Source organism: Carassius auratus, unplaced genomic scaffold (genome assembly GCF_003368295.1).
Source record: "Carassius auratus strain Wakin unplaced genomic scaffold, ASM336829v1 scaf_tig00032288, whole genome shotgun sequence".
Classification (NCBI taxonomy): domain Eukaryota; kingdom Metazoa; phylum Chordata; class Actinopteri; order Cypriniformes; family Cyprinidae; genus Carassius; species Carassius auratus.
In genome coordinates this window covers 7,501-34,147 of record NW_020525991.1, presented here as the reverse complement: position 1 = coordinate 34,147, position 26,647 = coordinate 7,501, and the positions used below count along the sequence as shown (strand labels likewise).

Here is a 26,647-nt window from a genome sequence, read left to right as displayed (position 1 = left end):
GGTGTCTTATTGGCCAGCCTGCAGTAAATATGGTATTTTGATGGAAAATGTGGTTACGTCATGGTAAACTTGGGATTTCCTCTAGCTAAGGAGAGGCGAGGATGGATGGAGGAGGTGAGGAGGAGATTTGTGTGCAGAGAGCCAAAGATCAGTCATTCGGTCTCCATAAATACAGTTATGAGTCAGAGACGGTGGACGGCGGCCCTTAGAAACCATGAAAAAGCAATTTTCTGATGCACAAGCAGAAATATTAATCCGAGTCTGATTATGGATGTCTCTAATCACAGTCATGGTGGTTTCTAAGTCAGTAATTTGGAGAAAGAAGTACATTTTCATATGTATAGTTTGGTGAAAGTGAAGCATCTACAATAAACTGGGGGAAAAAAAGACACAAATTAAATGTAATCTCATTTATTTATCTGAAAAAGTCTGTGTGTGTGTGTGTGTGTGTATAATTATAAACAAGCATCAAGGCTTCATTGTGCTTGCTTTGTCATAAAGTAAAATAAAAATGATATGAAATTATGACAAGACAGTTTGTTTTTCGTGAATGTGAATGTTCAGGACAGAAATATCACACACACAAACACACACACACACAAAATTGTAATATTGTATTAATTTACTTTTTTTTTTTTCAGAAAACATGGTGGTCATTTGATTATTACTTGGTTAGAATCATGAAACTTTACTGGTATTGATAAACGTTTGATATCATGACCACACTAAATGTAAGAACATGCAGCAATGCTTTAATCATTCTTTTTGAGCTCTGCGCGACATGTGCTCTAGTTTCAGAGAAAGGACGTGTGAAACAGAAGTGAGGCTTCGTTCTGACACCTCGCTGGAAGCCGCCGCGTGCCAAAGCCTAAACAAACACACGTGTGTGACATTGTTCCACCTCATCACTCTCACCCTCTCTATCTTCCCAGCATGCAGCGGGGCCTGACACCATTGGAACGGCTCATATCGTCACTGCAGAAGGGTCATTCCACGCTCTACAGAGCGATACAGTGACTTACTGCCAGTAGGTAGCAGCTGTTTACACTGACTGAGGTTTGTTCTCGCAGTTCTTTTGAGGTTTTACTTCAAAAGATGATGTCGAGGTGTTCTGATGACATCACAAGCTTTTTCATTAAAACATTTGGTTTAACATATCAAATTAGATAAATAGATCACCCATAAATAAATACTGTCATCACGTACTTGCTGAAATGTTGATCCAAACCCAAAGGACTTTTTTTTCTCGCTGCTTTTCCATAAAAGATGAAAGCATAGAGTGCCTAGAAGTTGCCAAGCTCCAAAAAGGACATGAAGGGCACTATAATTTTATTTTTTACACTTTTTTCCCAGTGAATTTACCTCATATAATCAGTCTATTTCTGTATGCAAAACAATTGAATAACTTAAAATACAGCACACAAACTTTTTTTTTTTTTTGTGGCCTTTTTGAGGTTAGTTTTTTTTAGGTCAGGTTTTGTAAGTTGTTTTCAAATTTATTTATTTTTTAAATATGGCTTTATACATTTTTGTTTCCGTTTTAGTTTTAGTTCATCAAGATGCATTAAATAAAAATTTGATATGTTGCCTTGGCAAATATGCCAATGACATATGTTGTTATATTTTATTTCAATCAACATTTATTAACATAATTTTAATAGATTTACATTAAATTAACTATAATAACCCTGATACAAAAAAATAGAAGCTATTTCCCCCCAAAAATATCTAGTTTAAATAATCTTTTGCCCAACATGAGGGTGACTCAATGAGTATATTTTAATGCTGGGGTGAACTATCCCTTTAGGCTTTTCAATGGAAAACAGAAAATAAACTTTCATTATATAGTGATGCAGATCTAAACGCTAAGATGGACAGATGGGGAACACATGAAAGCATAATGAACACATACAGCGAGATGGAAATTTTAAGTAGATAAAAGTGTATCCCGAACTCCCAAAAGGCAAGTTGGCGATGGACAAAATAAAATATTCCTACCAAAGCAAACAATACCAAATGCCATTTCATATACTCTCAGCATGAAGACTTTTAATTTTCCACCATAAAATGTGAAACCTCTTGGATCTCTTCATGAGGTGCAGACAGACAGCACTGAAGTCTAAATCAAGATCTGACTGATGCATACCCACAATTACCCTGCTGTTTGAAACTTCAACATTTGGTATCATTTAGAGCCCAGGCGATGTCACTGATGCACAACCCATCCACAGTCACAAATCCAACAAGATCTCGAAGGATATTACTGTGCACTGATGCTTGAATCCAACCCTGTGTGTTAACCTATAATTATAAGACTCAAGCAAATGCTTGTTTTGATAAAACGGTCGGACTGAACTACAGCCGTGGCCAAAAGATTTGAGAATGAAACAAATATTAATTTTCACAAAGTCTGCATGCCTCAGTTTTTATGATGGCAATTTGTATATACTTCAAGAAGAATAATCAGATGAATTGCAAATAATTGCAAAGTCCCTCTTCGCCATGAAAATCAACTTAATCCCAAAATCATTTCCACTGCATTTCAGCTTTGCCAGGAGGATCCTGACAGTGATTCTCTCATTAACACAGGTGAGGGTGTTGATGAGACCAAGGCTAGAGATCACTCGTCATGCCAATTGAGTTAGAATAACAGACTTCAAGCTTTAAAAGGAGGGTGGTGCTTGAAGTCATTGTCCTTCCTTTAACTACGGTTACCTGCAATGAAATATGTGCAGTTATTATTGCACAAAAAGGGATTTACAGGTTTAAAGGTTTCATTGTTCCTATAGAAAGTCCAGCAAGTCCATCTCCTAAAGTTATTTTAGCTGCGGGATCGGGGCACCACCAGTGCAGGGCTTGCTCAGGAATGGCAGCAGTTGCATGCACAGTGAGGAGAAGACTGTTGAAGAATGGACTGGTGTCAAGAAGGGCAACAAGGAACCACTTCTCTCCAGGAAAGACATCAGGGACAGACTGAAATCCCCCAAAAGGCACAGGGATTGGACTGCTGAGGACTAGGGTAAAGTCTTATTCTCTGATGATCTCGTTTACGATTGTTTGGGGCATCCGGTAAAAGGCTAATCTAGCGAAGAAATGGCGAGCGCTTCCATCAGTCCTGTGTCATGCCAACAGTAAAGCATCCTGAATCCATTCATGTGTGGAGTTGCTTCTCAGCCAAGGGAGTTGGGGCAATCACAATTTTGCATAAGAACACAGCCATGAATACAGAATGGCACAAAAACATCTTCTGAGAGCACCTTCTCCCAACCATCCAAGAACAGTTTGGTGATGAACAATGCCTTTTCAAGCATGATGGAGCACCTCAACATAAGGCAAAAGTGATAATTAAGTGGCTCAGGGAGCAAAACATCAATATTTTGGGTCCATGGCCAAGAAGCTCCCCAGTCCTTAATCCCATTGAGAACTTGTGGTCAATCCTCAAGAGGCGGGTGGATAAACAAAAACTGACAAACTCCAAGCACTGAATATGTAAGAATGGGTTGCCATCAGTCTGGATGTGGCCCAGAAGTTGATTGACAGCATGCCAGGGCGATTCTTTGCATAAACTTATTGTAATTGTCAATAAAAGCCATTGACACTTATGGAATTCATGTAATTATACTTCAGTATACCATAGTAATATCTGTGCTATTCCCAAAATGTTTGTATACAGCTGTACAGGTTGCCTTGCCTTTAATGCCCTGAAATCCTCTGATGTTGGTTATCCAAGCCGAACTGTGGAGGAATCACATGCCTTTTTTGCGTGGTGCTTTGGCAGTGTCCATGGAGTGGGCTCTGCTTTAGATTAGCTTTGGGTTTTGAGCTATGAAAATGCAATTGCCACTTCAGCATAAGTTAAATCAGGTGGGAAGTAAGCAGTGAAGTCAGCGGATGCCAATGCTTTGACACCCTTCAAGAAAGGCAGAAGCATTCAGGAAAAGACTAATTTTCTCTCATGTAATTGTCAGTTCCAGGACATATAATGTGCTTTTTCCAGTCCTGTGATAGTATCGTTCTTGCTTTCTTCCATCCAAACACAGTTACCACAGTTTCTGTCAAAATAAAAGATACTCCAGTTATTGTAAATACTGTACAGACATAAAAATTATTTGTACATTTCCTGAAACAAATGTGAGTGAAAAACATACCTCTATCATGCTAAAGCATCCACCAGGGCTTTGCAATGCAGTAGCAAAGGTGTTTTTTTTGGTCTCACCTTAGAGTCTCTAATATGGAGGTATTTACATGTATATTTCATAAGTTTTTATTATTAGACATCTATCTACACTCAGACCAAGTGTAAACACCCTTCAAGGTGCATTTGAGATGCATATCCCCTTATGAAAGAAAAATATATTGCAGTATATTGGAAAATATCATTTAATATATTAGGCATATATTCTTATATACATTTATTTTTTCCAATATATTGCAATATATTAAAAGCGGCAATCATTTGAATATTTTGCAATATATTATATAATATATGTATCATCAATATATTATTAAATGTATTTAAATATATAAAATATTAGGAAATAAAAAGGGAAAATAATATATTACAATATATCACAATATATTTTAAGAAATATATTGGTAAATATATTTTCCTTTCGTAAGGGTCAGCCAAGATTAAATGCATTTGATTCTTTAGGCCACGGATGTAAAATGTACTCCACCCAAATAGAGAAATACATTAAAATGCAGAGGTTTTTAAGCCCCATAATCTACACGAGCGAGCAATTATAAATATATGAAAATATATGTATGAAGCAACTGCAAAACTCAGGCACAATGATTAGCATCATCATGGAAGTATATTTTTCTATCTTCTGTATATAGCCAAGAGTAGATGGAATAGGATGCCTAGTTGAATTGAATTTGATTAGTTAGGTTACATGAAGTGAACAAGTCCATATTTTGATCACTCCTTCAATGCACATTCGGAAAACAACACATTATTCGATAAATCATGCTTGCATGTTGTGTAACTGAAGATTCCTCACATAAAAAAATTGTTCTGGAGGAAAAAGAATAGCGTGTTGGAGAAGGATTTCCATCTGAAGACAGATGATTGCGTGTTTGGTGTGTGATGTGTGGAGTGTGAGTGAGTCGATCGGGCCTTCCGTGCGCTTGAGGCCACAGGACATTTCATTCAGAACAGTGCAAGACTTGCTGAAACAATCAAGGAAGGAGCCAAGTGCATGTTTGACCGGTCCTTTGCCCCACTGCCCACATAAAGACTGCAGACATAAATGCAGATGGTTTGAATTTGCAGTGAAAGAAATGTGTTGGACTGCTCAGAGATGGTGAAAGGGCTTCCTCAACAGGAAGTAGAGTAATTAAAACCCATGAGGCCAAGCGGCCCTGAGCTACCAGAGGAAAACCTCTCCTGTTTCGGCCTGGGTTCAAATCTGATCTCTGTGCTCGTATAAAGCAATATTATTCAGCTGCCAACTAAACCTGAAGTATAGACGTAACGTGCTGGAAATCAGAAGGAACGACAACTTTTTTCACACCTACTTGACAGTTTGATAGACGATGACCATTTGGTTTTTGTGAAATATTATCTTAAGTGTCTCATATTGTATCCAGCTGATGGTGCTGCTGCAGCTCAGCAGATGTTTGGCTTTAACCACACCAAGTCAAAACCAATGTTACCAATTGCAGCGTCATTCAAAGTTATTTAAGAATTATTTTGAATCTATATTCTGCTGAAACAAATACAAACAATTAAACCAACTTGATATGGTAGGCTGGCTTTCAATGTTTAACTGGTCATGGTCTCCCAGCCTGGCCAGCTGAGAAGTGCCTAAAACACCTCAAAAACCATCGAAGTAAACCATATTGACAGAAACCAGCAGTCAACAATAGACTGATTTCATCTATGTGTTTGTTTGTTTGTTGGTTGTTTTCAGGGAAAATTAATGCTAAATGTTCAATACACCCTATTCAAAACATATAACACGTTAAATTAAGACTTGGCGTCAAAAACGCTTCTTCTTATAAGTCTAGACAAGAACAAACGTTTAAAATAAACTTAGGTAGAGCAACAACAATAAAAACCGCTGTGTAAACATGAGAGTGGACTGTTAAAATCGTTTACTTACCTGAATTTTTCAAATCTTGTGAAGTCGAAAAACGCGGCAACTTTAATAACTTTCTAACGACACGCGGAAGGATACAAATCAGGAGCGTCATTTAACACAAGTAATACAATAGACTTATAAATACCTAGACGCCTCATTGCCGCTTTGAGCCGTTGCCGCGATACGTCGTCAACGCGTCCGCCATGTTAGTGAGGGCAAGACTAGACTGCCTTAAAACAAATGGAAGTAAATGGGGAGCGGCGGGTTTTACTGAATAAAAACACGATAACGTTTATCAACCGATTTCAGAGGTTTGTGATCTACCTGCAGTTAAAAAAAAACTTTGCCTCCAGTTGTTTAGTTAGGTTTGAAAAATTATTAATTGAAAGCTCACATTTGTCTCACTTGTTGATTTAGTGGATTTTTTTCGGTTTACAAATCTGTTAATTTAGTATAACTGTGTCATATTCATGTAATGTAATTTGAATGTACATTACATGATATGTAGTTGTTTTATTGCTTTCTCTGTGTTCAATCCCAACATTTTTCTTTCTTTTTTTCTCTCTTCCCTTACGAAAGGAAAACATATTTACCAATATATTTCTTAAAATATATTGTGATATATTGTAATATATTATTTTCCCTTTTTATTTTCTAATATTTTATATATTTGAATACATTTAATAATATATTGATGATACATATATTATATAATATATTGCAAAATATACAAATGATTGCCGCTTTGAAAAAAATAATATATATATAAGAATATGCCTAATATATTACATGATATTTTCCAATATACTGCATATATTTTTGTTTCATAAGGGTTTCTTGTGTCTCAGGTCAGAACACAACTCAATCCCTTTGAAATACTGGGATAAAACCTAAATAATACATCTTTAAACACTAATAATTTACTTACGTTGAAAAATAATTAATAAAATAAGTAAATACAAATCAAAAAGTGACACACTTGTAGTCTGCTTTTCATTTTGATAGCACTAGAGCCTACAGATGAACTCCACAACAAATAATAACACATGTAACTGATGAGGCTATGGATCCAGTGAAAATGAAAATATGCACTGATACAGTGGCCAGAAGAAATATAGTAAAAGTGATATTTTATATTAAAAACTATATGTAGTCCAACTTAAAGTAAAGTGAATAATATGAAAAGCGAGTACAATGGTACAATAACATACCGGTATGTGATATAATAGATTTATAATAGCATAAAATTATATGTATAATATGAATAATACCATAATAACTGAGCAACAATAGGTTAATAATAGCAAGAAGAATATGTAATATCAAGGGTGGAATAATACAGAATAGACAAAATTGAAGAATAAATTAATAGTAAATTAAAGAGTAAAATAAAAAAATTCGAAATGTAATTTTAAAATACAATTTGTGTAATAATTATTAATCAAATTAAGACACAACTAATGACACAAAGCAAAAAAATTATCAGTTCAGAGCGGGTTCGGATCGCGAATCATTTGAGTCAGTTCGGGAGTTCTGAGCGTGATTCATTTTAATAAGTTTGGGAGCTTGGAGCGGGATCATTTTGGGGCCAAATTGAGTCAGTTCGGGATTTCGGAGCGGGTTCGCTAATCATTTGAGTCAGTTTGGGGATCGCGAATCATTTGAATCAGTTCGGGAGTTCGGAGCGGGTTCGCAAATCATTTGAGTCAGTTTGGGGGATCGCTAATCATTTGAGTCAGTTCGGGAGTTCGTAGCGGGATCGCGAATCATTTGAGTCAGTTCGGGAGTTCGGAGCGGGATCGCGAATCATTTGAGTCAGTTTGGGGTTCGCGAATCATTTGTGTAAGTTTGTAAGTTTGGAGCAGGTTCGCAAATTATTTGAGTTTGGGATTTGCGAATCATAGCTGATTATGGATAGGCATTTTTAACGAATTTAGTAGCTAGTTCTAATTACGTTTTCCACGCGTGTTTATGTGTGATATGTGAAATCATATTTTTTGTTTTAATGATGTGCCTTTTATCAGTATCAAATATATTCAAAAACTAAACAAATCGTGCCTAAAAAGTGCAGAAGGCAGTTTGGGTGCGTTCTTTCACTGCATTATATGGTGTATTCAAATGCATTTATGAATGTATGTGAATGATCACAAAATTCAAGATATGGGGGTTGGAAAATGTTTATATTTATATCATTTTATGTAGTTAAAATCAATAACACACGAAGAGTGCCATTTCAGTTTTTCTCTAAAAATCAGCATGATTAAAATGTGATATTAAGTTACTACAAACAATAATTTAATAACAAATACAAAATGTTGCAGAATAATGTAATATATGAATGAATAATAAAGAACCTTTGTGCCAAAAGGGTTCTTTCTTGTCATTATAGAAACTTTTAGCATAAAAGTTGAGTAAAGAACCCTATGGTTCTTTATAGAACCCCAATGAACCCTTTCTTTAAAAGTGTTGTCCAGTGTTGGGCAGTTACATTATTAGTAATGCGTTACTGTAACACAGTTACTTTTGACAGTAACTAATACCGTAGCATTACTTTTTAAATAAATTAACTCTTAATTTTTAAATGCAGTCTATAGTATTAGAATATGAGCTGGTTCATTCTGTTGATTCATTCAGGGCTGCTCGGTTTAGTACAAACACAACACTAGTCTAGGGAGGAATAGTCTTGTCTCTTGGAAATGCAGAGAACAGCGTTCCTCAGCTTTCCTTAAGGCTGTCCTTGTCCTGTTTGCAAATGGCTAAAAGGGAAGAAAAAAGAATACATAGAATCAGTTCACAGTTTTATGAAAAGCAATGAAATCAAGTGATAATAAACTTAATCAGTAATAACGGTCCATTAGTTAATATTAGTTAACTACTTTAGTTAACATGATCTAAACAAGAACAATCCTTCTACAGCATTTATTAATCTTGTTCATTTCAACATTTACTAATGCATTATTTAAATCAAAAGTTGTGTTTGTTAACATTAGTTAAAGGGATAGTTCACCCAAAAATCAAAATTATGTAATTAATAACTCACCCTCATGTCGTTCCAAACCCGTAAGACCTCCATTTATCTTCAGAACACAGTTTAAGATATTTTAGATTTAGTCCGAGAGCTCTCAGTCCCTCCATTGAAGCTGTGTGTACGGTCTACTGTCCATGTCCAGAAAGGTAAGAAAAACATCATCAGAGTAGTCCATGTTACATCAGAGGGTCCGTTAGAATATTTTAAAGCATCGAAAACACATTGTGGCGAGTGGGGCGGGGCCGAGAGACGTGGGACTCGATACTGGCGGTGGGGCGCAGGTGTAGCTCATCTCCAATCACTACATGGCCTCACTCCTCGTTCCCACGCCTCTCGGCCCCGCCCCACTCACCACACACATTTTTGTCCAAAATTATCAAAAACTGTGACTTTATTCAGCATTGTCTTCTCTTCCGTGTCTGTTGTGAAAGAGTTCAAAACAAAGCAGTTTGTCATATCCGGTTCGCGAACGAATCATTCGATGTAACTGGATCTTCTTGAACCAGTTCACCAAATCGAACTGAATCGTTTTAAACGGTTTGCATCTCCAATAAGCATTAATCCACAAGTGACTTAAGCTGTTCACTTTTTTAATGTGGCTGACACTCCCTCTGAGTTCAAACAAACCAATATCCCGGAGTAATTCATTTACTCAAACAGTACACTGACTGAACTGCTGCGAAGAGAGAACTGAAGATGAACACCGAGTGGCCAATGAGGCGTCTAGGTATTTATATGTCTATGAGTAATATGCCCAGAAAACTAGTTCCGCAGCTACTTCGACGATTTCGACAACTTTACATAATACAGATTTTGTATAGAAGAATTAATTAAACAAAAATGCATTTTTTTGGTGACCTAATTTTAATCTGAGCTTTGATGAGAGATGAGTCGATTATCTGTGCTAATCAATGAGATGAGGTGAGAGGTTTTTTTTCAACTTGAAATATTCATCTTTCAGTATGAAACATGATTAAACACAAACGAAACATTGAAAGCTTATTGAAAAAAAAATATATTTTTTATTAATAAGACACAATATTGCTGTTTACTTTAAATATAGGAAAAGTCCAGACAGGGCTAAAGATACCTGAGACCTAAACATGTGCCTATTTTATGTGATGGCTTAGAAACAATCATTACTTTTGTATACTATGTATACATTTTGCACTAATATGTGTGTGTGTGTGTGTGTGTGTATATATATATATATATATATATATATATATATATATATATATATCCTTTATATAAACTGCAGAATGAGACTAATTTAAATAGCTCTGCTTTATTACTTTCTCCACTAGGTGGGGCTGTGTGCTTAAATAGAATTGTTCACAAGCTAATTCTTTTCTCCTGTGGAGATTAACACACATTAACCAAAACCTAGGGTTAAAAATCTTGCTCTTAGATGAAGCACATTAGAAAAATAAAAATTTTATGCAACAAGATTTGGACTTTAAATGAGGAGAATCACAATCCAACACTGAAAAGCTGCAGAGAAACAGTGGCACAGTTTTTTTATAGCAACACTAATAGAGGTTATGTCACTTACAGACAGTGAACACAATGGCAACAGAATGTGAAGACCTAAACACAAGCATGTCAAGAGTATTACAGGAACGAGTCGAAGCCCCGAAGGCAAATTCTGCTCAACAACTGCTGAAGGAAAATGAGACATTGACACCAAGGCAAAGGTCCCCACTTTAGCAGTTTTGCATATGATTATTGGATTCACTGATTCGTGCATTTTCATTGGCCCAGCCTCTTGGCTACGTCCTGATAGGCCACTTCAATCTCTCTGTCTGCCGCACAGGTGTTGGTGAATTCGTCCCTGGCGTAGGCGTTCTGCAGGTACCTCCAGACCCCACTGAACTCTGATGGGATCTCAAAGTTACGGTATTTCTTAGAAACCACCTGTATATGTGGAAAGAAAAATGATGCTAGTTAATGATCCAAACCAATCATAATATAAAGATTTTAGTTGTTAAATTGGGGCAAGTTGTTGCATGTGGCTTATATGTTTTTAATTTTATGCAACATTTTACCATTTCAGTTTAGCCGTTAATTAGGCTATTATACATTTTAAAAGCATGTGACTTTTTTCTGATAGATTAGGTAGAATTGTTTTTTTTTTTTTTTTTTTTTTTTTTTTGAGAAAAGGCATTCTTCAATAAACTCTAGGGTCTCTTTGTGACAACTTACCCCTTATTTAATACATAGTGTGATGTAATGCCCCTTTTATGTTTCTCTTTTGCAATAATACTAGGAATGTTCAAAAGGTGTGTGTCTGTGCTGAAATGTTGTAATTACAGACCATCTGAATGTGGGATGAAAAATAATGCGGAAATAAAACAACAACTGAATCTACTCATTTATAATCTTAACAAATCAAGAGATTTTTAATAAATGTTAGGTGGGGGCAAGTTATCACGTGTTTTATATGTTGTATTTTTATGCAATTCATTAACTGCAAGTTGCAATTCATCAAAAAGAAAAATGTGAATGCAACATGCAAGGATTTATTGAAATTAGCTTTATCCATTAATTTGCCTTTAATACATTTTAAATGCAGGTATTATGTGGACGATTACTTTTTATTTTAATTTAGGTAATATTTCATATTTCAGAAAAGGTTTTCATCTTGAATCAGTGTCAAAAATCTTTAGGATCCTGTTTCGACAATTTACCCCATGAGGTGACAACATGCCCCGTTGTTGTTTTAATGGCCAGAAGTGGAGAGATTGTTCAAAATACTTTAAAATGTGTATCTGTGCAAAAATGTACTTTAAAATGTAAACCTACCCTGAGAATCATTCCCTGCAAATAACAGGAAACATTTAAAATCTTCAAATTTCCACTTTCTCGTCATGATTCTAATGTTATTTAAAAGTTGCGAACACATTTCTTACAACATTCTTTTTTTGAATACTGTTAAAATGTCCATAATTAGAACATTATTTAAAGATTAATAAAACATTCCTTTTAAATTTAAGATTCTATTAACTTTAACATTTATTTTTATAATCTAAAAACATTTTCTCTCAACATTATGAGAAGGGATATTAAGTAGCCTCTTAATAACGTTATAAAAAAGTTCCATTAACTTTACTAAAAGATAATTTTATCCTATAACTTTTACAAAACATTGAAAGTTGTAAGAACGTTCCCTGTTAGCTGGAAAGGTGTGCGTCTACACAGAAACTTTAAAAAAATAAATCCACCCCAAGAATCAATCACTGCGATAAAAAATGAATGTTTTTGGAACTTTTCCTTTCAAGAATCGCCACTATTTTATACACAGCAGATCTCCCAGCGGTACGTCACCTTCACTATGTGCAGTTTTGGGAGGAGGTTGCAGTCTGCGAGCGTTAATTCATTGCCGTCCAAGTACTTGCGGTCGGAGCACTTCTCTTCCACCGTACTATCGACATCAATCTCGTCCGGCAGAGGGGAGTTCAGGAAGTTGTCCAGATTCTTCAGAGCTTTCAGTAGCCCCTTCTCCAGACCTGCACAGCCAAAAGTTTGATATGTGCTTGTGCTGAATGTTTTTATCTGAAGAAATACAGCGGCTTTAAGTCAAGACAATCCCTGTGTAGGCCTAGCAGAATGTGAAAGAGCTCCGGATGACATGTGGCTCCATATTTCCCCGTTGACAGCAGAGCATCCATAAAGAGCTGTAGATATTCCTTGAACCTGTCTAATAAGTCAAAGAGCAGACGTTAAACTCACTTGCATTGGCTCCTGGATTTGTGTTCTTGATGTAGGCTGAGAACTTTGAGAAGATGTCGTTTCCCGCCGTGTTGGACTCCTTGTTCTTCGCAGCCAGTTTTGGATACCTTTGGGCATGCATGAAAAAAAAAGTCTGCTTTTTAACCTACATAAAAAATGTATTAATCTGTGAACATTCTGTCAACCTACTTGGGAGGCGCTAGCATCTCGTCCAAGAATTCCTCGATTTTGTTGATATCCGTCCGCACCTCGCCATTGAAGGTAAGGAATGGTGGAGGAGTCCCGGGAGCAAGATTATGAAGATCAGCTGGTTTCCTTGAAGAATAATTGACAACTGTTGATTTTTTTTTTGCACATTAACATCTGAGTTTGATTTTTGCATAGGTTGCATGGCTTACTTTGCTTTGTTAATGTATTTCTAAAGGAGTTGAAACAGGACAGACATTTGGGTGGGACGTCTGTCTAAAGCTAATAAACCTGAAAGCTATGCCAGAAGCATATTTTTAAGTGCAATTCGTTACCTTTTCAGGTCGACGGTGGTGACGTTGAACACGACTCCCTTCAGCCAAAGGATCATGAAAAGCCTTTGAGAAAAAGGACAGTTTCCAATGCTTTTTCCATCACTGCCAGCCTGAGAAACACAGACTGATAAATCAGTGCATCACATCATAGAAATACAACACCATGGTATCACCACAGTATTTTTGTGTAGGCAAGGTCTTGAAAACATTATGAATAAATTACATATTATATAAGATTATTCATACATGCTCAACATATTTAAAGTATTTCAAGAAAATTATATAAAATTAAAGTGCGAGTGTGTGAGTGCTGTATATACAAAATACTGTTGCATAATTGTAAAAAAATATTCAGCATATTACAGTCATTAAATCTTGAAAATGTTAGTATCACAAGATTCCAATACTGATAATAAATCAGCATATTATAATGATTTCTGAAGATCATGTACACTGGAGAGTAATGATGCTGAAAATTCAGCTGCGCATCACAGGAATAAATTATATTTCAAAGTATATCAAAATAGAAAACATGCATTTTCTAAAAAAAAAATGAAAAATACATGCATGTTAGGGCAAATGTGACATTATTAAACCCCTAAAAAAGTCATTCACCATTTAGTGCATGATTTGTAATCTTCAGTACAATAGCAGACAATAAACAACCAATGGGGATTTAGTGCCGAATTTCCATATCTGAAATTAGGTGATAGAGCTATCCAATGGCATCCTTATAAACTGGGCCAGTAACCTGAGCTGGACATCAGATCCGTGCTTAAGTTGAATTATGCATGGATATTCCATTACCTGCACCAATAGCACACAGCAAACAGGTTTGGGGTCATACTGTACCTGTCAACACAACTATGAGGTAGACACCACCCTCGCCACCTAAAATTAATTTGTTTAGCACTTAACTATGCTGGGATAAAGTGCATTCAGATAGTCAATGTTTGATTGGCTCAGATTAAATGTTGAGCTATTGCCCATGCATACCTGAGGTTCTGCTCACACGCAGAGATATTTACAGTATGTGATATGCAAGATCTTTCAATCTGACATCCCTCAATCCACCTTCCCATGGGATATAGTGTATTCAGAGCAGGGATGAAATATTATTTTGGTCAAACAGATATTCATAGTGTTTTATGACTCTCTGTGCATTGGATTTCTTAGATTTTTCTGTTCATGCAAAACTTTGAAAATAAAGTTTATTTATTAAAATCTATGGTTCCATGAAGGACCTTTAACATGCTTAGAATCTTTCCATTGCACAAAAGGTTCTTTATAATGGAAAAAAGGGAAAAAAAGGTGCATGAACACCCAAATGTTAATTGAAAAGTTATTTTAGGGCATTTGTTTTTGAAACATTTATTTTTTTAAAGTGTTGGTGGATAGTTTAGCCAAAAAATCTATATCAATTTGTTCTTGTATAGAGGACTAAAAAAAAATTATTTTGAAGAATGCTGGTAACCAAACAGTTGACGGTAGCCATTGACTTCCATAGTAAAGTCATTTTTTGTTTGGTTACAAAACATTGTTTAAAACATCTTTTTTTTGTGTGTTCAACAGAAGAAAGAAACTCATACAAACCGAAGGTGAGTGAATTATACATGTCTATAACAAAGTATGTGAAATTATCATACTAAAATTTAGTCGAATCACTAACTCTGTTTATGCAACTTAACAAACATCAATAAGGTCATGTATCAATAGTAAACACAACATTTTTCAACCCCTCTCCGTGTCAAACGCCCATCTTAACAGCTAGAACTGTCCGAAAGCTTATGTAAGTAGTAATGCCAGCATTGATTTCTGACTATTGATTAAGCATGCAACACACAAACACAGCCAGAGAGTTCAGATCCACAGGTCACTAATGCTTACCTTCACGAAGAGTTCAATATCATGATCTGTGTCCTCCTCATTTGAGGTCATATCGCTGAAGCTCACTCCAGTTCAGAAGCTGATGGAGAACTATATGTAATCTCTTTTCCTTGAGTCTGTTATGTGTCCGGCCGGCGGGGTGTTGTGATGGTCTCTGGGTGGTTTGCTTGTTTTGATCAGGCCCCTGCGGTCAGCTGTCAGCGAGAGCCGCTCGAAATGTCACAGAAGGGCCACAAATAGCCTCCAAGCGTTCAGTGTCACCTACACCAGCTCATGGTCGCTCGGGACCTTTATAGAAACATGATGAATCATATTTCAATCCTTCCTGTCAGAACCTGAGTCACGAAACACTGAAGAGAAAATCCAAACTGTGTTTAGTAGTCTTTTCCTCACTAACATAACCGTTTTTGCACATCATCTTCGAGTCAGCTGGTGTGAAAAAAGTGATTTTTTGTGGGATGGCAGATGTGGGGTACAGTAAGTAACACGTTTAATTGGGTCACTGTCTCTCAGGCCGCTTGGGCTTCATAATCAGTTTGGGAGGGTTGTGGGGAAACCATTCCAGTAAGTTCTCTCTAAATATAGAGCAGTAGCCTCCTCGAACACTGTATTACACATGATTACTGACCTCAGAACAGTTCGGTAACAGTCACACACTAAAAAGTCACTCTTTTGAACACCAACTGAGCAGATAAGTATTTGTGGTAAGTCGTATTAGATTGGGCACATTGACATTTCCTAATAAGTTTTATATATACACATCACCATATTTGGGTCATAAGATGTAATATTTTAAAAGAAGTTGTCAATTTTATTCAGCAGAAATGCTTTAAATTGATCATAAATAATAGTAAGTAATTTTTTGTTTAATTATTTTAAATAATTTAATGCTTTTATTTAGCAAACTGAATGTTAAATGTATCAAAATTGACAGTAAAGAGTTCTATTTCAAATCAATGCTGTATATTCAATAAAAAAAATCCTAAAAAAAGGAATAACATATTTAAAATATCATGCGCTCCAACTGTATTCCATATTGATAATAATAAGAAATAGCTATTTTTAAGAACTGATAACCAAATCAGCATATTAGAATGATTTCTGAAGATCATGTGACACTCAAGACTCAAGAAAATCCAGCTTTGATCACAAGAATAAATTACAATCTAATATATATTCAAACAGAAAACTGTTCTATTAAACTGGAATAATATTTCACAATATTACTGGCTTTAGTGTATTTTTAATCAAATAAATGCAGCCTTGGTGAGCAGAAGAGATTCAAAAATAATTTAAGGAATTTTTGAATAGCAGCTTTTTTTTGTGTTGGTGTGTATGTACACACAAATATGCATATGACCCAAGAGCCATACATATTTCTGCTATATTAAAATCACTTCTGTATATAAAAACGCATCATGTTTCTCTTGACTGAATAAGTCACAACTGATTGTCCTCACAGCAGTGTCATGATAGAAATACAGTAACCTGTAGTTCACCTGGTAGTTGTACAACAAAGTGAGACCTCTAGTGGTTGCTTGACGTCATTACAAAAATCGACCTATAACAATAACAAGTTACCCACACACATGCACAATAAATAAATAAATCCACACACTTTAAATATCTGAAATAAATATATTTTATTAGATTTTCAGATGACAAATGTCATGACTCTGGAGTGACAAAATGTTATATGTAGTCTTTGCTTTGCATAGTTTCATGAAGATTCAAAAAGCTGTGAAAATGTAGCCACAAACATTTGATAACCAAATACTGCACAAGCCGGAGTGATTTCATTTCCTATGTTTCAGTAACCTTCCACTCTGTAACTAAAGATTGATGTGAAATAATACTAAACGCGGCTAAATGCACAGAAAAAAACGGCAAGAAATATTTAGAAAATGACAAGCCATGGATAAAAATTCAATGTCATTTCAAGTCAACAGTCAAAAACCAGCATTAAAAGTCCAAAACACTTTTGAAAAATAGGAAACATTTTAAAGCATGAATAAAAATCCCCTTCCCCCAAATCTGAACCTACAGATTACAGTGCAACAAGCAAAAACACAAGCTTTACAGTGTATTTACACACACAACAATCTCTGAGAAACATTCAACACTCAGAAACATTCAGGGAAAAGCCCTCAGAAACCCTACAGAAACATTCCCCAGTAGGGACTCAAGAAGAAACGTGAGATTTATTTAGCATTCCTTTAGTTGCATCTGATCTAAATACGCCTTTTCTGAAAAGAAACAAAGACTAAGCAACTTCTAGAAAAAGAAAATAAATATTCAGATTTAACTGGTTGTGTATTTCCCCGACGGTGAGAACAGATGAAAAGTGACTTAATAAATAAAGTTTCACTACGAGCAACATCAGTACAGCGTTTTCAAGTAACCTCAGTATCCTGTTTCTTACTGAAAAGAAGCTAGAGTTATAATTATTATTGCTTACGTTCTGCACTTTTTTTTGTTTTTTTGTTCTGCATTTTCCTAAAGCATAGCAATCCTAAGTAGAAATCATTGTTTCGATGCATTTCGATGAAACAGCAGTTTAAAAGCATGAAGCGTACCTCAGTAACCTGACCGCTAACACACAGAGTGCATAGATATAAAGCAATATTTATATGCATATGATAATGCTAAAAAGCATTACAGGAAGTAGCACGATTTAATCATTCGAAGAGACTTGTGCGTGTGAGATTTTCAGGAAATTATCTCACACATTTAAACTATTTCTGTACATGGTATGGAAACTTATTTCCGCCATGAAAAAAGACTTCTCAGTATTTTGTCACTACTTTGAGAAAAAGTCTGAATTAATAATTGTGTAATTAATTGTGAGATAAATAAACAATTACCATTTTGTATTTTTTCTTTCGTGACAGAAACAAGCTTGACTTTTTTCCTCATAAAAGTTTATAACTTGCAATTCTGACAATTTTTTCTCAAAATAAGTTTATATCTCACAAATGTAAGTTTATATCTTGCAATATTAAGGGGAAAAATACAAGATATAAACTCATCATTCCCTTTTTTTTTTTTTTTTTTTGAGTTTTTCCTCAGAATTATGGGTTTTTATCTCATGAGGGGAAAAATATTGTGAGACGTAAACTCAGAATTGTGAGATAAATCAGATTTACTCTTTTTTTTTTAATTCCATGAGAAGCTCAAGTTTATAACCTGCAATTTTTCTTTTCTCAATTACACAATTTGGAGTTATTTGGAGAATTACAAGATGTAAGTCAAAATTAACATTATTTTTATTTCATGCCAAAAACAAATTAACTTTTTCCTCTGATTTTTTTTTTTTTTTTTTAATCTCGCTATTTTGAGGTTATATATGGCACTTCTAAATCGGAAAAAAAAATATTCTGTTTTTTATTCTAATTCCATGGCAAAAACAAGTTAGACTTTTTCCTTATAAATGTGAGTTTATAAATTGCAATCCTTAATATCACGATTCTTAGTTTCTATCTTGCAGTTCTGGGTAAAGGTAAATGCATGAGATCTGCAACAAATAAAGTCAGAATTGTGAGATAAAAAGTAGCAAATATCTTTATTCTTCAATGCCAAGGCAAAAAGTTTCAATTTCAAGTTTATGTGCTCCAATTCTGACTTTATATCTCACATTTCTGAGGGAAGAAATCAGAATTATGAGATAAAGTCACAGCTACCTTTTTATTTTTTATTCTGTAGTAAAGATTCCACACCAGTGAACTCATTCAGTGATAGTTCACCTAAAAATACAAATTCCTCATTTTGTTGTTTCAAACCGGTTCCAAGAGTTTCTTTCTCCTCTTAAACATTTTGAAGAATGTTGGTTGCCAAACAGTTGCCAGTCACCATTGACTTCCAAAATATTTTCCCCCATTCTATGGAAGTCAATGGCGACTGGCAAATGTCTGATCACTCACGTTCTTCAAAATATCTTCTTTTATGTTTAACAGAAGAAAGAAAGTCTTGGAACTTTTTTGGAACGACTTGAGATTCATACAGGTTTGGAACAACAGAGTTTTAATTTTTGGGCGTACTGTCCCTTTAAGAACTCATTTTAAAGCATCAGCAGCTGTTGATTATGTTGAGGACGTGTTTTGTCATGTTGTTTAGTACTAACGATGACTCATTATCATTATTGTGTCTTCAGTGTATGTTACTGGCTTTACAATGGCTCCATTTCTCTCTTTCAGTTTCAGTATGATCTCTGCAGCATTTCATTTTCATTTAAAGGAACAGTTCACCTTAAACTGTAGGTCAGTAAACGATTCCTTTAACGTATGTGTTTGAATCAAGTCGCTGTACCTGCTAACAACTTATAACAGGCTTCATTCCAGCAGCGGCTCGTCATCACCGTCGTCCTCTAACTCCAAGCGGGCGAACGGACGAGGAGACGAGACATCTCTGTTCTTCATCAGCTTGAAGAGACAGGTGAAGATGGTCAGGATGATCAGAACCCCGATGACGAGGCCCACCGCTAGCGCTAGCTCTCCGCACTGCTCGTTAGCTAGCGCACAGCGCACATGAGCGAAGCTGCCGTTGTTGGGCTTCGGAGGGACGCCCACGAGGTGGCACATGAGCGGGTAGAGATCCACGCTGTTAATGCTCGACATCTTGTAGCCTTTGCGGAACGCAGGCCCGTGGGCGGCCAGGAAGGGGTGCATGCTGGGAAGCGTATTGTCATAGCCATGATCGCCCACTGCGAACGAAAATAAACTCATGAAAACAATTCACAATTGCCACAATAAGCAGTTTTATGAATGCTATCAATGAATTCAATTGAATTTGATTGATTCAATGCAAATTCAGACTCAAACATTGTTTTCGTGGGAACACTTACGGCGCGGGAGTTTGCCATTTTTGACAATCGTCCAGCCTTCATCCGCCACCAGAAGGATCGGCTGGATCCTTTCATTGTTTTTGTAGTGCAACCGATCGGGAACATCGTCCTTCAGGTACGCTTTCATGTGATGGTGACAGCTGGACAGGTTTTTGTACACAGTCGAATTATCTGTCAATTAAATTAAAATAATAATAAAGTAATTATGAGGAAACATGCTTATTCGCAGGTCCAGATAAAATCTTTGGACTTTGGAAGGAAACATCGGGGGATTTATATAAACGAAGTAAAAAGCATCAAATCGAGCTAAGATAGCCAAAAAAACATTGTACGGGTCAAAATTATAAAGAAAAATGTAATGCCAAAAATCATTAAGATATTAAGTAAAGATCATGATCCATGAAGATATTTTGTCAATTTCCTATCGTAAATATCTCAAAACTTAATTTTTGATTAGTAACATGCATTGCTAAGAATTCATTTGGACAATTTAAAGATGATTTTCTCAATATTTTGATTTTTTTTTGCACTCAGAATCCAGATTTCAAAATAGTTTTATCTCAGCCAAATATTGTCCGATCCTAATAAACCATACATCAATGGATTTATGGAAAGCTTGTTTATTCAGCTTTCAGATGCTGAAATCTCAATTTTAAGGAATTGACTCTTATGAGCGGTTTTGTGGTCACATATACATATACAGTACATGCATATATAAAACACATTTTTAATATCCCATTTTTCATGTACATACTGGTCAATGGTCTCCCTAAACTCTTAAAAAAAAAACCTATATAGCAACAAAATCACAGTTCACTATGGAAAACAATGAATGAATTAAACATAGTATAAAAAATTAAGAAGTACCTTCCAGTGGGATTATGGCGGCCACAGGAGTGAGATCCACCACCTTGTAGCTGCTCGGATGGATGCAGTCATCCAGTTTAATAAGACGCTCTTGAGAACACTGCGCCATGCCGTGATCACTAGTGATGATGACGTTTATCTTCCCCCATAATCCCGTTCTGTTGAGCTGCTCCATCAGGAAGCCAATGTGACCATCCACTTCCTTTAAAACCCTGCTCATCTCTGTGGTGTTATCCGGGCCGTACATGTGTCCGCTCCGGTCGGGCTCTTCCCAATACAGAGCGGAAAACTTCACTGATTTGTCTGCGGTCATCCACTGCGTGAGGTTTCCCAGCCTTTCTTGGAAAGTCACCTTGGGGTCGTATTCGAACTGGTAAGTTAACGTGTGGTTTTGGATATTGACGTCGGTTCCTGGCCACATTGCAGCGGCTGCCTTGGACCCAGACTCCTCCACGGACACCCAGATCGGAGTGGCTTCGTTCCACCAGAAAGGGTCACTGTCGTTCTGAATGGAGAATGTCTTTTTGGACACTGAGTCGTACATAACACTGGCAAGCATGCCGTGGCTCTCGGCGTACAGGCCCGTGACCAGACTGTAATGATTGGGGAAGGTTTTCGTTATGAACACATTGGTCAGCTCGTGCACAAGGACGCCTTCAGAGAAGAACTTCTCCAGATTGGGAAAGGAGTATTTCTTTAGGTAGTCTGCGCGGAAACCATCAAACGACACCAAGAGGAGCGGCGGCGCAGTGTTTCCAGAATCCAGTCGCGTTTGGTTTCCGGCCAGCGCTGACAGGGTTAATCCAAAACAGGCGATGAGAGCGCAGAGATGACCGCTGACCTGCATCCTGAGCTGCGGATGTGGCAGTCACTTTCCTCACTGGCAATTTATAACAAAGAGACAGACCACCGCTTGTTCAAGTTAAAGTCCCACAATGAAATGAATTTTTATCCACAAGTCAGCATTTCCTCATTAACAGACACTGTTTTCAGCAGACTATGACTCTACTTAACTTGTGCATGTTACAAACTATTACTAACCCACCCTGAATTTTACTGACCACATGCACAACTTAAACTTAACTTAAAACTCACTTTATTTCAACCGGTTGCCAAAGGACAAAAGACAAAAACACACAACATTAACTTATTCTTCCTTATTTTAGATAGCTGGCAAGACAGCATTTTTCATTTTCATTTATTTTAAGTTGAAGTACTAAAATAAATAAAAACAAATAAACTAATAAACTATGCACATACATAAAAAATGACAAAAAAGCAATAAAATTACTAAAACGTTAACTAATTTAGGTTGTTGTAAAGGCAACTTTTTAAAAATGTCAATATATGTCATACATGCAACACTTGCACATACTGTTTTCCACAAAAACTGCTTTCATTAGTAGTTTTATTATTATGAATGCAGAGGATATTAAATATTTTAACTGCAGTCATAGTGTTGAATTGATGCTATAGGGAGAGACTTACAGTAGGGACAACTAAAAGCTGAAATCTATAGACTAATAATTGATAATCAAGTCAGATAACTGCACATAATGTTTCATTGTACATATAATTCAGTATATTAAATGATGCATTGAAATGAATTTAGTTTTCATATATACTGTATAAACAACTGATTCACTGATTAATCAATTATCAAAATAATTACTAGTTGAGGTCTCAGTAATAATTATACTTTTTTTAATCAAGTATTTCGTTTACAATTTTTTTTTTTTTCATTTTAATTAAAAGTCAATTTAAATAAGTGTTAAATAAGTATTATCAAACCATCACACGATATATAATAAATACATTTTTCTTGAAGAATCACATGTATGTATTTATAAACGTATTGCAGCTCTGACCACATGACCAGGAACTTCAACTGTTAGTCAATACTGGACAGTCCAGAGGAAGTTTCACCTAATAAATGTCAGATTTCCCTTACTTTAACTAAGAAAAAAAAAATGACATATAATTATTAACATCAATATATTTCATAAATAGAACTTTTGTTTATGTGTTTTGTGTAACAAGGAAGCATTACAGGAAACACCTGAGGACAAAATTAGGTGCTTCTAATCCCATGCTGATATTGAGCATGGGCAAAACATACAATGGAGCAGATCAATAATTAATAATCAATAGAGGCCTGATCAAAACTCATTTATAATACACTGATATTCTATATAACGTCCACCTGCCCTTTCAAAGACAAAATGGTTTCAACAAACTACAAAAACTGCAACTTAAAAGGAAAATATGACAGTTTATCACTGAACACGGATCTGATAACATTATTACTGATGATGCATTGATTATGACATACATGTTCAATGACGCTAACCCAAACTTAGCCATTAATGAACTCAAAACAGACGAAATGTTAGCATACCTTTTTTGCTCGGGACGTTGGAAATCGTATATTTTAAGTGCAGTCACATTAAACTCTTCGTTGATGCCGATATGATTTAAGAAAGTCAAATATGTTTCAGGTTCGATGCAGTTTCTTGCGCTTCCTCAAACACAATACCCACAATGACGTCACCGCATGACTGACAGATCCAGCAGCCAATAGACGCGAGGTACGTCCCACTGCAGGTGCAATTCCCTTTTCATAAGCACTGATCTACAGTTACTATTTTTATTTATTTATTTATTTATTGTTTATACGACATTTGTTTGAATTAAGCACAGCTAATGTGAAAATAATACATCTTCTTAAGACTGAATCTTTTATATTTAATTTTCTCTTCCGAAAATCCAATATCATATTTTTGATAGCTGTTGAATAAACAATAAAACCACACGGACAGCTAAAAGGTTTGTTTCTATACAACATTTTACATTAAAAATAAATAAACAAATAAATCTAGCATCTGAGTGACAAATGTGACAACCAGCCCAGCTACGGAAGGACGTAGATTTTTCTACACCATTCTGATACTTTAGTTTTCAAACATACGCACTTGTTAATAATATAAAATACGCATTCCAACGCTTCTTGATGCGTTTGACACGGAAAGTTCATAAAAACGTTCCAGTGTGACGCGACGCAAACATAACAAGCGAAGTTGACCAATCAGAGCGCTCGTATTATAATGAGCGCCGCGCTACGCGGCTTCATCAGTACCCAGTCGACCAATGAACGACCTCCTAGACGCGACGCGGCACGGACGCGTTCATTCGCAGCAGATGGGTTTGACTCCGTGTTTAATGCGGTTTGGTGAAGGTAGGTTGTTATTAACACATTTTTATTCCTCATATTTCTATAATAGTAAACATACAGAGGGATCATGCGAGCTCTGTCAGTGGAATGCAGTTCTTGACTGGTGTGTTTTCTCAGCGTGTCGTCTGTAATATTTCCTCTGTGCTGATACTGTATTTGTAGAAATGACATCACGGCTGATTTCGAGCTTTCCATCCTTTAAGAAAACACGAATATTAGTTTTTAGAGAGATCTGTGTATTAATTAAGGCTGTTTTTTATTTATTATTATTTTTATTTTTTTTACCTAAATTATCTTTCATGAAACGAAAGATAATAAATGAGATAATCTAAAAAGTAAATAATGAATAAAATAATATAAAATAAATATTAATAACATTTTTATTTAGAATTTGTAAAATATTTTTTGTATTTTAAATATTAAAAGTTGTAATTATATAATATATGTAAGTACACACAATTTTCGCAAGTCTCCCTTTTCTGAGTGGTTTAGGCACCATGACAAAGGTCAACAGACTCTCTGCATGTTCTTATTGTATTCATTCTTTTTGAGGGACAGCGTCCTGTTGCTCAGTGTAATGGGGACTTTTCCACGAATCAGAACATTGCAAAAATACTGAACAGCGGGAAACTATTTGTAGCCATTTCATCCATTACATTTTCCACAGTGGACTCTCTGTTTACTTAGCCAACTTTTTCTTTAGTTGGTCTTCCAAGTATTTTTCTTGAATTTCTAATATAATGAGTTGCATTTCTCACACAGTCTTGTGGAAAGTCTGTCACTAGAGGATTCCCCCTTTTTAAGGAATAGTTCACCCAAAAATGAAACTTTGCTGGAAACTGACTCCCTCAAATATGTACATTGTTTAACATCTTGTGAAGTTAAGACTTTCGGACGGTTGCTTTCAGCTAAAGTATCCATAATCCATAATATTTTCTTAAGTGAAAAAGTCATCTCATCTGAATCTGGAGAGACATCTGCACAGATCAAGCACTGTTTACATTACTAATGAAAACAGTTTAAGACTTGTTCACCATGATGGAAGCATTATTATGGATTATGGACCAAAATTTTGGTCAGAAACATATATTAATGATGGATTTGCTTAAAGGGTGTTAACTGATGGACTGGAGTAGTGTTCGATTACTTTTGTTTTTATCAGCTGTTTGGACTCTCATTCGGATGGCACCCATTCACTGCAGAGAATCATTTGTTGAGAAAGTGATGCAATGCTATATTTCTCCAAATCTGATGAAGAAACAAACTCAGATTTCGCACGGCCTGAGATTGAGTATTTTTTCAGCAATTGTTCATTTTGGGTGAACTTTTCTTTTAAGCACCAGGAACAGAATTTGCATAGTGTGATGCTGATAAGATATGATCATATGATTTGATTTGGTCACATTAGGTGTTTGACTGGTCTGCTCTGGTTGATGAGAACTAGAATCACTCAGAGACACGATGGACTCGAGGGGTTCCCAGTTTAGCAGGCAGCTGCTGCTGTGTCCTAGTTCAGTGCTCAAACTCCTCCACAGTCATATGAGTCCAGCAGACTGTCACCAGTATCACATGTAAACAGTCTGCTTCTATATATGACTCAGTGCATTCGAAGAAACTCTTAACATTGTAACAGTGCTGCTTGTCAGAATTCCAAAAAGAATGTTATTAGAACTTTGGAACCATTTCGAAATTTCTCCTTAAGTGACACTGTCATGACAGAGGTATATGGGAATCTCCTGACTGTAATTAATTGATTGCATGATATCACAAATCACCTGCCGTGTAAAAAAACAGACAAATTGTTAGCACAATAAATACTGTGTTCTGGTTACAATGCATCTGTTCATCCATTAATACAAAAGCTGCTGTTAACTCATGCATTATGGACACGTCAACTCATTCATTACTTGAAATAAAGTAAACTAATAAGCTAAAATAAGCTAAAATATAAAAAACTGTAAACTCATTTTCTTTCAGCTAACTGACTGCCAGGGCAACATTTCTAATTTTCATTAGTTTAAGTTGAAGTACTTAACTAAAACTATAAATTAAAAATAAAACTATAAAGGCATTTTAAAAATAAATAATAAAAATGACAAAACACACAAAAAAAAGGGTCCATGTGAATTACTAAAATTTAAAATGAAAACAGAACATAACGCAGATTTATTTATTAATTAATTATTTACACAGAAACAAAGGTGAAAAACAAAAATAATGAATACATTGCATGTATCAGAAACAGGCTAACTATTTGTTCACACACAAGCACCGTGTAAATAGCAAATCTGCTTTTTCACGAGCGCAACTGCCAATTAAAGGGGATGGGCTGGTTAATTGCACGTTACACCCCAAAAACACCCATTACTCATGAAGAGAATAGGGACAATGTGCACGGTCTAAACAGGTTGTCCCAACTCTCTTAATGAGTAATGGGTGTTTTTATGACAT

At 35.7% G+C, this 26,647-nt stretch overlaps 3 protein-coding genes across 3 annotated transcripts in view; 1 reads left to right on the top strand and 2 right to left on the bottom strand.

The window, feature by feature from the left end:
• Nucleotides 1–10,340: 10,340 nt before the first annotated feature.
• On the bottom strand, nucleotides 10,341–15,430 carry LOC113080868 (chloride intracellular channel protein 5-like). Its single transcript, XM_026252918.1, has 6 exons — nucleotides 15,258–15,430; nucleotides 13,371–13,480; nucleotides 13,039–13,164; nucleotides 12,850–12,956; nucleotides 12,445–12,626; nucleotides 10,341–11,034 (listed from the first exon to the last, which is right to left on the bottom strand). The coding sequence occupies exons 1-6, from the start codon at nucleotides 15,306–15,308 to the stop codon at nucleotides 10,870–10,872; spliced, it is 741 nt and encodes a 246-aa protein (XP_026108703.1). The 5' UTR covers nucleotides 15,309–15,430; the 3' UTR covers nucleotides 10,341–10,869.
• Nucleotides 15,431–18,533: 3,103 nt separating this feature from the next.
• LOC113080866 (bis(5'-adenosyl)-triphosphatase enpp4) lies at nucleotides 18,534–23,488 on the bottom strand. Its single transcript, XM_026252917.1, has 4 exons — nucleotides 23,363–23,488; nucleotides 20,965–21,844; nucleotides 20,098–20,268; nucleotides 18,534–19,956 (listed from the first exon to the last, which is right to left on the bottom strand). The coding sequence occupies exons 2-4, from the start codon at nucleotides 21,809–21,811 to the stop codon at nucleotides 19,586–19,588; spliced, it is 1,389 nt and encodes a 462-aa protein (XP_026108702.1). The 5' UTR covers nucleotides 21,812–21,844; nucleotides 23,363–23,488; the 3' UTR covers nucleotides 18,534–19,585.
• A 609-nt stretch (nucleotides 23,489–24,097) lies between these two features.
• The window catches only part of LOC113080869 (protein FAM167A-like), a 5,226-nt gene continuing 2,676 nt past the window's right edge, over nucleotides 24,098–26,647 (top strand). Inside the window, exon 1 of the mRNA XM_026252919.1 lies at nucleotides 24,098–24,199. The gene's annotated coding sequence lies outside the window, so the exon portion shown is untranslated. The remainder of the gene's footprint in view (nucleotides 24,200–26,647) is intronic.